Source organism: Leopardus geoffroyi, chromosome A2 (genome assembly GCF_018350155.1).
Source record: "Leopardus geoffroyi isolate Oge1 chromosome A2, O.geoffroyi_Oge1_pat1.0, whole genome shotgun sequence".
Taxonomy (NCBI): domain Eukaryota; kingdom Metazoa; phylum Chordata; class Mammalia; order Carnivora; family Felidae; genus Leopardus; species Leopardus geoffroyi.
The window spans coordinates 58,956,456-58,969,419 of NC_059331.1; the positions used below are offsets into that span (position 1 = coordinate 58,956,456).

The window sequence follows — 12,964 nt, forward strand, 5'->3', positions numbered from 1 at the left end:
ACGCGCCTGCGCGCATCTCTGACACCCTCCCCACTGTTCGTCCCCAAGCTTTATGGTATAACCCTGTGGCCAAGCCCGGCAGGGCGCTTCTGGCCTCGTTCTCCCATTTTACAGATGAAGAACCTAAGTCCGAGGAAGGCAGAGACTTACCCGGACCACATGCACCAAGTGCAAGACCCAGGGTTCCAGGCCAGGAAGGCCTCTTCCCCTCTTGCAGACGGATCGTTTAAAGGGGAATCTGTGCCTGGAAAACTGTTGTTAGGTAATTAGTTCCAGTGAGAGAAGAGAGGCCTTTCTGGCTCTCTTCCTGGGACCTAACACTGCGCCTGTGCTCTCTGCCCTGTGTTCTTTCAAGCCCGGAGAATGTACAAAGAATGCCAGGAATGTCACAGGCTCGCATGTGTGAGGTCAACAAGACCAGGCTCCCTCGGAGCTCAGACATCCAGGGAGAGCCCTGAGGGGTGGGGTGGGGGGCTTCCCAGGAGTGGTGTGGAAGCCAGAGAAAGGAGGGGGGAGAAAGCTCTCAGGGCCGCTGAGCGGGGCCCCTACAGGAGCAGGGACACACAGGCGCACAGGGCCAGCCTGCGGGTCCGCTAAGGCTGGGCATCTAAAATGTGGCCACCCTAGACGCTATGTGACAGTTTCAGGTGGGGCACACCTGAGGTTAGATGAGCCCGGGGAGGCCTCCCGGGTGACATTCAGTCTGGACAAGGAGCGGGGCCAGAGAGGGAGCTTCGTGCAAGGGACGAGGCAGAGGGTGCAGGAGGTGTAATCGGGCTGGAGGGCGGCAGATTCGGGGCTGGGCTGCCAGACGGCACCGGGCTGAGGGTCGCCCACCCTGAGGACACGCAGGGTCGTCCCTGCTCCCACCCCAGGCCCAGCCGGGGCAGCCGGCAAGGAAGCACAAGTTCACAGGACCTGCCGGGAGCTGGAACTGGGGAGGGGGGTTCTGGAGGGTCGGAGAGCCGCCCCTCCGCTTCCACCGAGCAGCTTATCAGCCAGGACTTTATGCCTGCTAGAATTCCTACTACTGCTAGAGTTTCATACTATTTTTGCTTTCCCTATATTATTTTTGCAGTCACCTTCTACAGATGACAAGCGACAGGGGTCATGCACATGTGATAGTGCCATCAAGTTTCCCTTTCGATAACCTCTTCAAGTCAAAACGGGAAGAGTGTATTTAGGGACAGATGCCAGGTAAGACGGAAGGACTGGGTACGCAGCTGAGGAGAAGGGAGCCGCTGAGGCCGTGGGGCACCTGGGGGCCTTGACAGTGACCGGAGAGGGCAGCCGAGGCTGGGTTCCTCATCAGCGCCAACGTCACTGTTTGCCCCTGGCAGGTGCTCTGGGAAGCGCGGGGCCCTGCCGGCCTGGACCCCCGATCCTGACCCGTCAAGCTTCTAGTTCAAGAATGGTTTATGGCCGCCTGGGCTGAGGGAGCGTGTCGCACCCGCCCCACACCCACCCTGCTTCAAAGTCACGGGGACGAAGGCCCTGCTTCCCCACAAGAAAGGGCTTTAAGACAGACGGAGCGCCTGTAGTCTGGGACCAAAGGGATGTGAGACGAGGCGGGGTCCTGGGGGTCCTCATTCAGAGGAACCATCTGTGAAGACATGGGTTTGAGACAATTGAGGAGATTTGAATATGCAAATACTAATTTTGTTAGTGCGATAACGACACAATGGTTATATAAAGGGAAAAAAATGTCTGTATCTGGTAAAAAAACCACAAAGTCTCGTGTGCAAAGAAGAGAGAGGTTTTGAAAGCTGGCGGGGAAGAGGCTTCACCTGCCGGAGAGGAAGCGGACACCGGAGGTGGGGGGGGGGTTCCAGGCAGGGCCCTGGTGCTGGCCTGGGGGGCTCCGAGACTCGGGGCTTCACCTCCTGAGTCCTGCCTTGTGCCTGGGTCGCAGGGCAGGGGTGGAGGCCTTGGTGTGTGGCCTGCCTGCCCTTGGAGCCCCGGCTCAGTGGGACAGACTTGCCTACTGACAGCAGTGCGCCAGACAATTGAAGAGACATGGGCGGGGGCTGGGAAGTCCGGCAGGTGGGAGGTAAGACAGGCTACGGGACATGGCGTCAGGGGGGCGTCCAGAGGGTAGTCAGTTGAGGACAGAGGCCAGGGCCACAGCCAGAGGTGTTAGGCCACCGGCACTGCAGCCAATGTGCAGACGCGGCCACCAAGCCCCAAAGAAAAGAGCAGAGCTCTCCAGCTCCAGAACATTCTGTGGCCCTCCGATCCACACAGTAAAGCTCAGGCTCTTTTTTTTAACTTTTTTTTTTTTTATTACTTTTAAATGCCAGAAAGTACTCGTAACATAAAAGTTAGCTGGGCCAGTTTTCAGCGCACAGTTCAGTTGGCGTTGAGCGCACTCACAGTGCCGTGCGGCCGTCCCCACCGCCCAGCTCCAGAACACGTAGGTCTTTTCCCATTGAAACTCCGACCCCCTTGAAGGCTCACGACCATTCCCCTCCCCCAGCCCCTGCACCCTGCCCACACGTGTAGGCTCAAACTCTTCTAAGATCCTGCTTCAACCTCACCCATGGCCCCGTGGGGAGATGATCGGAAGGCGGTAGAGAAAGGAGAGGAATGGCAGTGCAGGTGAGTGGCTGGAGACAGATGGTGTTGATGGGGTAGGACGGGGGGCGGTGATGGACCAGCGGGTGGGTGGCTGTGTGCATGAGCTGGGGGGAGGGTTGGTGGGCGGGGGTCGATGGGATGGAGGAGGAAAGAGGACATCCCTCCGGCTGGAGTAGTCCAGGAACCTCTGGCCGCTCCAGCCCTCTTGTGAAAATACTTCTGAGTTAGCGGTCAGAATGCACTGTATCCAATGTGTGCCCAGGGGTGAATCACCTCTCATGGCCAGAGGTGTGTCACAGCTTCCCTGTCACCTCCCTGCTGTCCCCAGCCTGGCCCCACCTGGCAGGGCTCCCTGGTATCATGGCTAGTCTTAGGACAGATCTCCCCCTCAACCACGGTCACGTGGGCAGCAGAAGCCGGGTGGCAGGTAAGACTCGGGCATTTTAAGTGCATTTCGAGTGGGCAGTCAGCAGTTAATTACGGGCCCCCTGGGAAGAGACTGGATAATCAAAGAAATGCCCCCACGCACCTCCGACAATCCGTCCCCTCAGGCGTCCTGTGCACAGACACGGCCAGAACTTACAAACTACACGAGGCTCCCTGGTCCTGGAATGCACGGTTCTACAGTTTGCAAAACCCTGAGCAGCAAATGGACTGACTCCTCCTCCCACTGGGCATGTGACCTGAATCCGGCTAATCAGAGCACCTCGTTCTCCAGGCCAAAATGTTTGGTTCAAATGGAGACGTGTGCCCTAAAGTTGGCTAATGAAATCTCTACTTGGACACATGCTTTGGTAAGCCTACAGCCACTGGCAGTCATTGGTGCCTCCCACTTGGGGAGAGCCCTGCCTGAGAATGAACCAGTACAGATGACAGAGAAGAAGACAGATTCCTCATGACCTCATCGAGCTCCTGGATCCAGCCAGGCCTGAAGCCAGACACACCCTTGGACTTTTCTATCACAGGAGGCAACCAGTTCCCTTTCATTGCTCAAGCCAGTTTAGCTTAGGTGAAAATATTTATGATGGAGAGCCCCCCCCCCCCCGCCAGAAGAAAAATATGCGTGGTTATTTTGTTGGGGTGGTTTTCACCAGAACGGGCGATGATGGCTAGAAAGTGGATTTCTCAAGCTACATAGTAAGACCCCGAGTGAGTTGAGTTTGAATCCTGGCTCTGGCATTGACAGTTGCTGTGTCTGCGGGCGATGACTGATCTCACCTCTCCTTGTCCTCAGGTCCTCCTCTCTCAGATGGGGCTACAATGCTTCCAGCTCCTATCAGTCAGCAGAGTCTGGGCTGCGCTGCAGAAAGTTCCCCAAATGACCGTGTCTCGCACACCTGCTACTGTTCTGAGCTCAAGCCCTGTGCGCACGGCAGGCTGGCTGGAAGCTCTGCTCTCAGGATCCTCAGCGCAGGAGGACTATAGGCCCCACCTGGACGCGCCGTAAGTCACTTCCGCTGACAATCCAACGGTGGGAACGGGTCACCCAGCCCATTTTCAGAAAGGCCACATGTGCCCATGAAGCAACACCATCTCACGTGCCGCTGGGTGTCCCGGAAGGCCCCAAAAGGGCACGATGGGGCCAAGGCTCCTCGGGGACATTGCAGAAACCTCCCAAGTGGTCTCTGGCCTCCTGCAGCTTCTGATTCGCCAGCCCCGGAGCTGACAAGCACAGAGTGCAGCCTCACCCCTCTGCCACCCACAGACAGCCCCGTTGACATGCCCCGCTCGGCACAGCCAGCACGCCCTGGTATTAATAGCTGATGGTTTTAATACCCTCGACGAGCCAACGTGTGCGGCAATCAGAAGGCGCCTGCCTCCCTCCCGCACGGTGCTTGCTGTGTAATTATGCGTGATCACAGCGCAGCGAGCGCTGATTGCGGCTCAGAGGCGATCGCCTACTTTCAGGCTGGTGGGGCTGGAGCCCTCGGCGGCCTAACGAGGGTAATTGAGGCAGGACTGATTGTGCCGGAAAGCTGGAGGGGACCGAGCCATGAGAACGGGCCGCGTCACACCCCAAGCGGGACGCATTTGCTAAATTTGTTTCCGACGCAATTTCATGGTGATTACACTGATTTCTCTTTAGTAATTGAGCCTGGCGCTGAGCTCAACGCCTGCAGCCCGGCTGTCAGGACGGGCCCATTTTGGAGCAGGAGGTATTGATTATGATTTATGGACCACTGTCAGAGCCCTCGGGAAGGAAAGATAGAGCGGGAAGGCAGGCCGGAGCGCTGCCCGGGCTCTCTGGGAAACTCCCTCCTGGATGTGCCGCGGCCGGTTTTCCATCTGGCTCTGTCACTTACCGCTGGGTGCCCCTCAGCTCCCCGTCTGTTGGGGGTAATGACCTCATCTCATAAAGTTCCAAACCAGTTCGTACACCGGTCATGGTTGGTCGATCGACAGGTATGTCCTTTGGGGACGTGTCACGCCTGTCCCACCAGATACAGGCCTGCCTCGTCCAAATGCACCACGGCTGGCCCCCATGCCCACCCTCTGGGGCAGGAACGGCCATCCCTGTCAGGCCATGGAGGAAACCGGGCCTAGAGACAAGGCCCCTGCCCAGAGCCGCATGCTGGCGGAGGTTACACGGACACCTTTTTCGCCCGAAAAGTATTTGCCACAGTTTTCAGGGGACGGAATGCGCTAGTCTGTGCTAGTCTGTGCTGCGAAGGCAGCCAACATTTCCCGCGGGGTTCCTCAGCCACAGGGCTCCCCACAACGCGTGCTCCCGGCTGAGAACGTCTGGTAAGCACAGCCCCAGGCCCTTCCTGTCCCAGGAAGGGGCTTGAGGTCACTGGAGCACCCAGGCCACTCCTGGCTCTGGGCAGCATAATCTGCGTGGTGACCAGGTCCCTGGGAACAGCTCTGGGCTGCACGTGAGTCCAGGACTCTGTGCTGTGTGGGCCCCAGAGACGGCATTGCTTTTTCCCACTGCCTTAATTTCCTTATTCTACATTGTAAAATTTCTCCTCCTCAACTATACAGGACCCTGCTGGGGCTGGAGACTGATTATATATATATATATATATATATATATATATATATTATATTTTTTTTTTAATTAAAAATTTGTTCTTTCTTGCTCACTGAGGGCACGGTGGAGTCCCAGTGGGAACTGAGGGGCTTGGGCTTTGGTGTTTTTCAGGGTCAGCTGATGGTTCCAAAGTGCCTCCAAACAGCCAAGCACGGGATCCCACCCCAGAGCACCAAACCCCCAAGGCCTGGCCCGGCTGATGCTGCCACGCCTCCGCAAGCCCCAGCTCGGCAGGCAAGGGTCCCGCCTCGACCGGCCGATGCTGCTCAGGTGTGGGACCTGCCCCAAACCCCTCCCAGCAAGGAACACGCAGAGCCGAGAGATTTAGCAAAAATGTTTAATCTCTCCTTAATGTGTGTGTGTATTTACAAGTACTAAATCTGAAGAACAGTAAAATAGGAAACAGCCGTATATTTACACAGTCCGCGGGCCGAGCGCCCGGTCGGCCATGCTGCTCCTGCTGGAGAACAGTGGCTGAGGGGGCGGCTCAGGCCGGCCGAGTGATCGCTCTTCTTTTGGGTGGGGGCTCTGTGGCGTTAAAGGACAGCTAATTGTGGTCTTCGTCTTAAAAATATCTGTCTCTCTCTCTAAATATATCTATTCTAGCTTGTGTAGCACCAACGACGTGAGCCATCAGATCCAGAACTGGGGAACCGGGGTGGGGGTGCTCTCAGCGAGGCCAAAGTAGGGAGGGCGGGAGGGATGTTCAGGGCCCTTGGTCTCAGGCGCCCCAGGTCCCGCTTCCACAGCCCCCACCCCGGCTCCTCGGGCCCTGGGTCAGGAAGTACAGGGCAAGCTCGAGGTATATGGAGGGACCAGGCTCCCAGACCGAGGTGTGAGCTATCCTGGACACTCCTGAGATGGTGCAGAGCAGGGAAGGGCGGGGGAAGGGGGGGGTGAGGAGTGGCGGTAGCAGGGCAGGTGATAGCAGCAGTGTCTGGACCAAGCTGGGAGCCCTTGCACCCCACACCGTGGCCTGGATCGCCCAAGCCCCGGGGCTGCAGCAGGGCCTTTGGAACAAAGGCAACCACCCTCGCCACGCAGAGCAGGGCTCCAATTCCAGGCCCCTGCCAGGTCCTCATGCCCGTGTTGGGGTCGGAGCCCCCGGCAGGAGTCCGTGCGCAGGTGCCAGTGGGGTGCTACAGAGTTGGGAGTAGTGACGGGGAGAACATGGGGTCTGACTGCAGACCCGGCGGGAAGGTAGGTTCGGGGCCTGCCGCACCGGTGAGGGCAGGGCAGGATCAGCGCCAGGGGCTCGCATGTAAACACGGACTGCTAAAGTGCTTGCGCCTCCCTCGGCCACCGCTGCCCTGCCCGCCCACCGTCCAGGTGACTAGGCCACAAGGAGGGCACCACCCTGGAACCTGTAGCCTCCCAGAGGCAGGCACAGGGGCTCAGCTCTGCGGGGACCAGGGACGGTGGGGGAAGGGGCTGGAACTGGATTCTGAAGAGTGGGGGGGCACAGGGGCTGAGCAGTCCCAACCTGACCCTCACAGAACTGGAAGAACGGGGGCTTCAAGTAGAAGCTGGCGCCCTGGGAAGACTTTCGGGGGTGGGGTGGGGACAGAGGCTTGCCCCCAGGCATGGCCAGGCTACACCAGAGGGGAGGCAGGGGTGCACCCAAGGACGAGAATCCAGGTCAAGGAAAGCGGCTACCAGAAGACAGCCTGATCTCTAGACGGACTGTCCTCAGCTTGGCCGTGCCAGGGACAGGGGCCAACCTGAGCTCCACTGGGGCACCCATGGCAGCGGGAGGCGGGAGCCCTGCCCAGTGCCCGTAAGACCCCCATCTGCCCTGTTCCGGGAGCTTCCTGTGCTCGGATTTCATGCAGCTCCCTGATGAGAGGGGGAGGCCCCCGACCTGATCTCCAAGGTGTGGCTCACGCTGCTTAGGAGGGGGGGACCCCAAGACGGGCAGCCCGTGGGCGCGGGGCCGGCCACAGTTAGCTGTCCCTTAAAGTCCGTGGGAATCTTTAGTACCGTCGAAAAAGTGAATTGGAAAGGGGCCGGGCCGCTCGTTCGCTTTCACAAGTGACTGCTTAATTAAAAAACATAAAAAAAGGGCCTAACAACCTCTAGTATTCAACACTTGCAGTTTTAAAAAGATCAAGTCAGACTAAACGCTAGCACAGTCATGCAGGAATCCACGGCCCCGCGCCCTGGACGCTCTCGAGGGGCCAGCGAGAAGTTCTCTCCTCCTCACATCAAAATGAAAACAGGATGACCCACAGGTCGAGGGGCAGAGGCCTGGGTGGGGGGGGCTCCAGTCAGGGAAACCCTGGCCACTTTCTCCACGACCATTTGGTATTGCTTTCCCACCGCCTTAATTTCCTTATTCTACATCGTAAAATTTCTCCTTCTCCAGTTAACTATACAGGACCCCACTGGGGCTGGAGACTGAGGCTAGAGCCACATATATATAGATATATATATATGTACAGGGTTTTTTTTGTTTTTTGTTTTTTTTAATTAAAAATTTGTTCTTTCTTGCTCACTGAGGGCAGGGTGGGCAGAGCCGACCTCCAGGCCCTCTGGTCACTGCGTTCTACCCGCAGGGGCCCTGCCACAGCCCTGGCCGCCCGCGCAGAGTACAGCAGGGTTTCTTTATTCCTCCTACATAAACCAAGTCCCCAGGTGTCCCACCGCTCTTGAGGGGCCCGCACGCTCAGAGACACCAGACTGGAAGCCGCTGAAGGTGGAGTGGAGAGCAGGGGACACAGAGAGGGCGGAAGGGAGGAGGGTGCTCGGGGGCTGCTCTCAAGACCTGCACAGTCGGAGAGCATGGCCCACCCAGGGGTGGGTGCTGGGAGTGGTGCGGTGGGGGAATAAATAATGGGAACCTGCGCTCAGGACCCGGAGCCCCAGGCCCCAGTGGCTCCCAGAGGCACAGCCCTGAGGACAGGAGAGGAGTCACCAAGTCCTTCTGGAAGCCGCCTGGGGGCTTCGAGGGAACCATTCTGCAGCCCCTCCATAGGAGGGAGCTGGGGCCTCTCTGGGCGAGGTGGACATGGTGCTCCGGCCTCGGCCGCGGCCGCGGACAGCACGCGGTGAATCGGATGGTGGCGGTGGGGCAGCAGCGAGCGTGGAGGTGCCGGACGCGGCAGGTGGGCAGCGCGACGGGCGGACGACTTGAGCTCTCCTCGGCTGGGCCCTGGCCACTCGGCCTTCCCCTGGGCTGCCGTCAGGCCCTGGGCCTCGCGCTCCGCCCGGGAAGCCGGGAGCGGCTGACGCCCTCCTGGTCCCCCGTCCCGGCCCTCTGACCTGGGCAGCACGACCTCAAGGAGACAGACCAGGCTGGCTACCCCTTCCTGGAGGGCTCCAGCCTTACCCCCAGGTCCCCGGCGGTTACCCTCTTCTCCCAAAAGCCAGGGGTCACACCCGGGCTCCCCCAGCCCTGCGGTGAGCAGTTCCGGGCACAGAGGTGCTACAGGCACGGTCACCCACACCGAGAAGCACTGGGACCCCCGCCAGGCAGGAGGAGGAGGGGGAGGGCCGGGAGGACACTGGGTTGCACGCCGGCCCTGAGCGCACCGGCACTTGGCACAGTGGGGGCGAGGCTGCCTCCGGGGCCTCCCAGCTCTGGCTGCCGGACGGAGGCCGCCCCCGCGGGCCCTCTCGCTCAACTCCCGCTGGGTGCTGATGGCCTAGTGTCTCAGCTGCTCAGGGCCATCGTGTCCACCACCTGCTCCAGCTTGCTGCGGAGCCGCTGCCGCCGTGCCTGCTCGTCCTTCTCCAGGGCCGTCAGGATCTGCAGAGGGGGGCGGGGGCGTCAGCGGGCCTGGCTGGGGCCGCCTGCTCGCAGGGGGTGGGGTACGCCCAGGGAGCATGTCACACGGTCGTGACCGGCGGGGTCTCTGGAGCCAGTGCCAGGTTCCAGCCGCTCCGTCCTCGGCTAAGAGGCCTGGGTTGAGCCTAGACCCCCCAGGATCCCGGCGTGGAGAATGAGGCCCCCGGGTCGCCATTCCTACTCTGGATCCCCGAAACACCAACGCCACACAGGGCTTACTCACAGCCAGCCCTTTGAGTCCTCTTGGTGTGGCATCCTCATCTGTCTGTCACAGCAGGGCCTGGCCTCCCAGGGCACAGACGCCACCCCCACACAGCCTGCTCTGCACCCCAGCTCGGCCGGGAGAAGCAGCACCGGGCTCTCGTCGGGCCCTCTGCCCGCACTCCTGCGTCAGGCAGGCCAGCAGCCGAGCAGCCTTGCAGCCACCTCCCTGCACCTGGCTCCCTCCAAACACCGCCTGTCCCTCTGCACCCCGTTACAGCAGAGCTCCTCGGAGAGGACTGCTAGCTTCCCTCCGTTTTCCCTCGAGGGCCGAAGGAAGGCGGGCTTCAGTCCACAACTCATCCTCCTTGGCACTGGGCCACCTGCCCATGGCCTGTCCCTGCCTCTCTGTCCCAGGGCCCCACCCGTCCCCTCCTGGCTCTGGACTCACCTCTGGGGCCGCCTCCTCCATTCACAGGCCAAGGTCCTTCCCTCAGTTGCCGACCCCACACCCTGGCCTAGACTCTGACACTCCTGCTCTCAGGTCCTCTGCCCCTCAAACTTGAATAGCTGGACCCCTCGCCCCTCAGACCCGTGCCTCCTGCAGCCTGCCCCGCCTCCTATCACTGGGCTGCAGGTCTGAAATCAGGCCCACAGCCTGTCAGATGGGCAAGGCCCAGCCCCCGAACCGAGTGGGCCTGGCAGCACAGCCACAGCTCCCACCGGCCCCCGCCTCCCTCCCATCCTCTGGCATCTGGCAGTCCAGTCATGGCTCTAAATCTTGATGGCCCGTCTCACTCGGGGAACAGCCCAAGTTCCCCGAGGTCTGTACACCCAGTGACAAACCCTGCCTGAGCCTTCCCTACCCCTCCTCTAGGGCTGGCTCTGATTGGGCCTCATGGCCTCCTGCAGCAGGGCCTACTCTGGCCTTAGGGTCCTGGCATTGGCCATGCCCATCCTGCCTCTCCAGCCCTGTGTGCACCATCCAATCCAGTCTGTGAGTCCATCCTCCCTCCTCCAGCGGCTCAGGGAGCCCCAGCTCTGCACAGATGCCAAGGAGACCTCCTGAGGCCTCACTCCAGGTCAGCAAGGAAGGTATTAAAGGTTGAGGAAAGGCCTGGTGCCCTGCCCTGGAGACACCCACTCAAGCCGATAAACCTTATAACGGCCCCTCAGGGAACGGTCCTGCACTGACCCACGGTCTCCACTTTGGAAAGACACTGCCATGCACTCCCCCACGCCCCACACCGACCACACAATCCCTGACCTACTACAGCCCAGCCCGACCCTGAGGCCTGGAAGGGAGTCATAACGACATTCCCTTCCTGCCCCAGCGAGTGAGGTGGCTGGTTGGGGTCCAGAATGGAAAGGAAAAGCGCCTGGTCAGTCCTGAGACCTGGGGAGGGGCCAGCGGAGCAGGGGTGGCCCAAGGGACCTCGGGGTGGGAGCCTGGCAGGGGTCTGGGCCAGGCGGGTGTGGAACAGATGGCTGTGGGTGAGGGCGAGTGCACATGCTCACCTCGTCCTTGTACTTGGTGATGTAGGAATAGATCTCGTGCAAGGCGCTCATGCTGTTGAACTGGCTCAGGTGTAGCCGCGACTGCTCGGCCAGGTAGGCGCTCATGTCCTGGTCGCTGATGGCGGGCATCTTGGCGATGTCAGCGTAGTACCTACAAGGGGCGGCAGGGCGGGCCATGAGCTGGGTCCCGGCCCCTCGCCCACCTGCCTGGCGCCCCGGCGCCCGACTCACCTCTCCACCCAGCTCTTGTAGTTGGGGATGTCCTTGGCGTAGAGCAGTTTGTTAGAGGGCGAGTCCTTGCCCAGCTTGTGCTCAGACGTGGAGCAGGAGTCCATGAAGGTCTGGGCCACCACAGACAAGCAGGCGTCCGTGATGCTGCTCTTGTGGATGTCGAACACGAACTGTGGGTTCTTGATCACGTTCACCCAGAAGCGCAGGGGCAGGCTGCAGGCAGGCAGGCCCAGGCGCTTGGTCAAACAGGGCCTCAGCACCCCTTCCGGATGGCCCAGGGAAGGGGCCAGCCAGAGGTCCTGCAGCCCTCCTGGCTCTGACCTTCATGGTGGCCATGGACTTCCTCGCAGATGGGACAACTGAGGCCCACAGAAAGCCAGGACTCTCAGTGAGCGAGGGCTGTGCATCCCTACCACTCGGTGCCTCCTGGAGGATAGTCCCCTCCACACAGGCACATGTAGGTGAGACATACAGACCCAGAGGAGCTCCCTCACCCTCGGGTGCCCGCTGTGCATGGCCTGCACAGGGTCCTCCTAGGCCTGCACGACTGCAGGGGTCACACACACTCAGGCTGGCTCACCCCCAGGTATGCACACACCTGTGCAGGCACACTGCTGGGCTGGCTCACACCCAGACAGGCTCACCCCCAAGGCAGGGACACCCCTGGGCTGGCTCATCCCTGCTCCTACCCAGATGGGCCCTCGAAGCAAGACCAGGAAGGGATCCAGGAGACCCAGCCCCACAGACAGCTGACCTCTTCATCTAAAATGCCACCTCTAAGACAGCCATCAGCTAAGAAACCAATAACCACTAGTGTGGCTGTTTAATTAAATAGAATTAAGTGAAACTAAAACTCCCTGTTTTGGGTTGCACTAGTCTTGTGTCAAATGCTCAGTAGCCACACATGGCTGCCAGCCACTGTTCTGGACAGCAGAGATCTAGAACATTCCATCATCGCAGGAAATTCCCTGGACAGTGCAGACCTATACGGCACTGCCTCTCCCCCAGCGCCCCATGGAGCCCCTCAAGGAGCACAGGGGAGGCAGGCAGGAGCTGGAGGCCCAGGGTGGGCCCCAACAAGGACCGGGCTGCATCCCAGGCTAGGGAAGCAGCAGCACGTAGAGGCCAAAGTGTCAGGGGGGGCTGAGATCACCAGAGGACAAGGGAGGAAGATGCCAGAGGCCAAATGCACAGGAGCTTCTCTGAAGACAGGGCAAATGGTGCGGAGGGCACACGGTCAGGCTCAGAAAGACAACATCCAGACAGGGCGGTGGCCGCTGGCCCCGGGGAGGAAGGGGTGAGAGCTTCAGGGGTGCTTTGCTCTGTCATATCCGCCCCGCAGCCGGCCAGCGAGGGCCCATTCCGCCGCGCCTGCTTCTCACACAGCAGCCCACACTCACACACCTGCACACAGCCAAGCACATCCCAACACACATGAATACACACGCACGAAAACACACGCGCATGTCCACCGCCCATGCCTAAGGCAGGTCCTGCAAGTCGGAGCAGGGGATGTGCCCAGACCCTGGGTGGGGGAGGCCACAGACACCCCCAGGAGGGGTGAGTCAGGAAGGCCAACCAGAAGAGCAGCTGGCCTCAGCTCGCAGGCAGTGCCC

General features: G+C 60.4%; 1 protein-coding gene across 1 annotated transcript in view; it reads right to left on the reverse strand.

Annotated features, from left to right (window-relative positions):
* Positions 1 to 5,934: 5,934 nt before the first annotated feature.
* Positions 5,935 to 12,964, reverse strand: part of PLXNA1 (plexin A1) — a 49,067-nt gene continuing 42,037 nt past the window's right edge. Inside the window, exons 30-32 of the mRNA XM_045494034.1 lie at positions 11,349 to 11,561; positions 11,118 to 11,268; positions 5,935 to 9,359 (exon numbers count right to left, since the gene is read on the reverse strand). Coding sequence (XP_045349990.1) covers positions 9,264 to 9,359; positions 11,118 to 11,268; positions 11,349 to 11,561 — 460 coding nt within the window. The 3' untranslated portion in view covers positions 5,935 to 9,263. The remainder of the gene's footprint in view (positions 9,360 to 11,117; positions 11,269 to 11,348; positions 11,562 to 12,964) is intronic.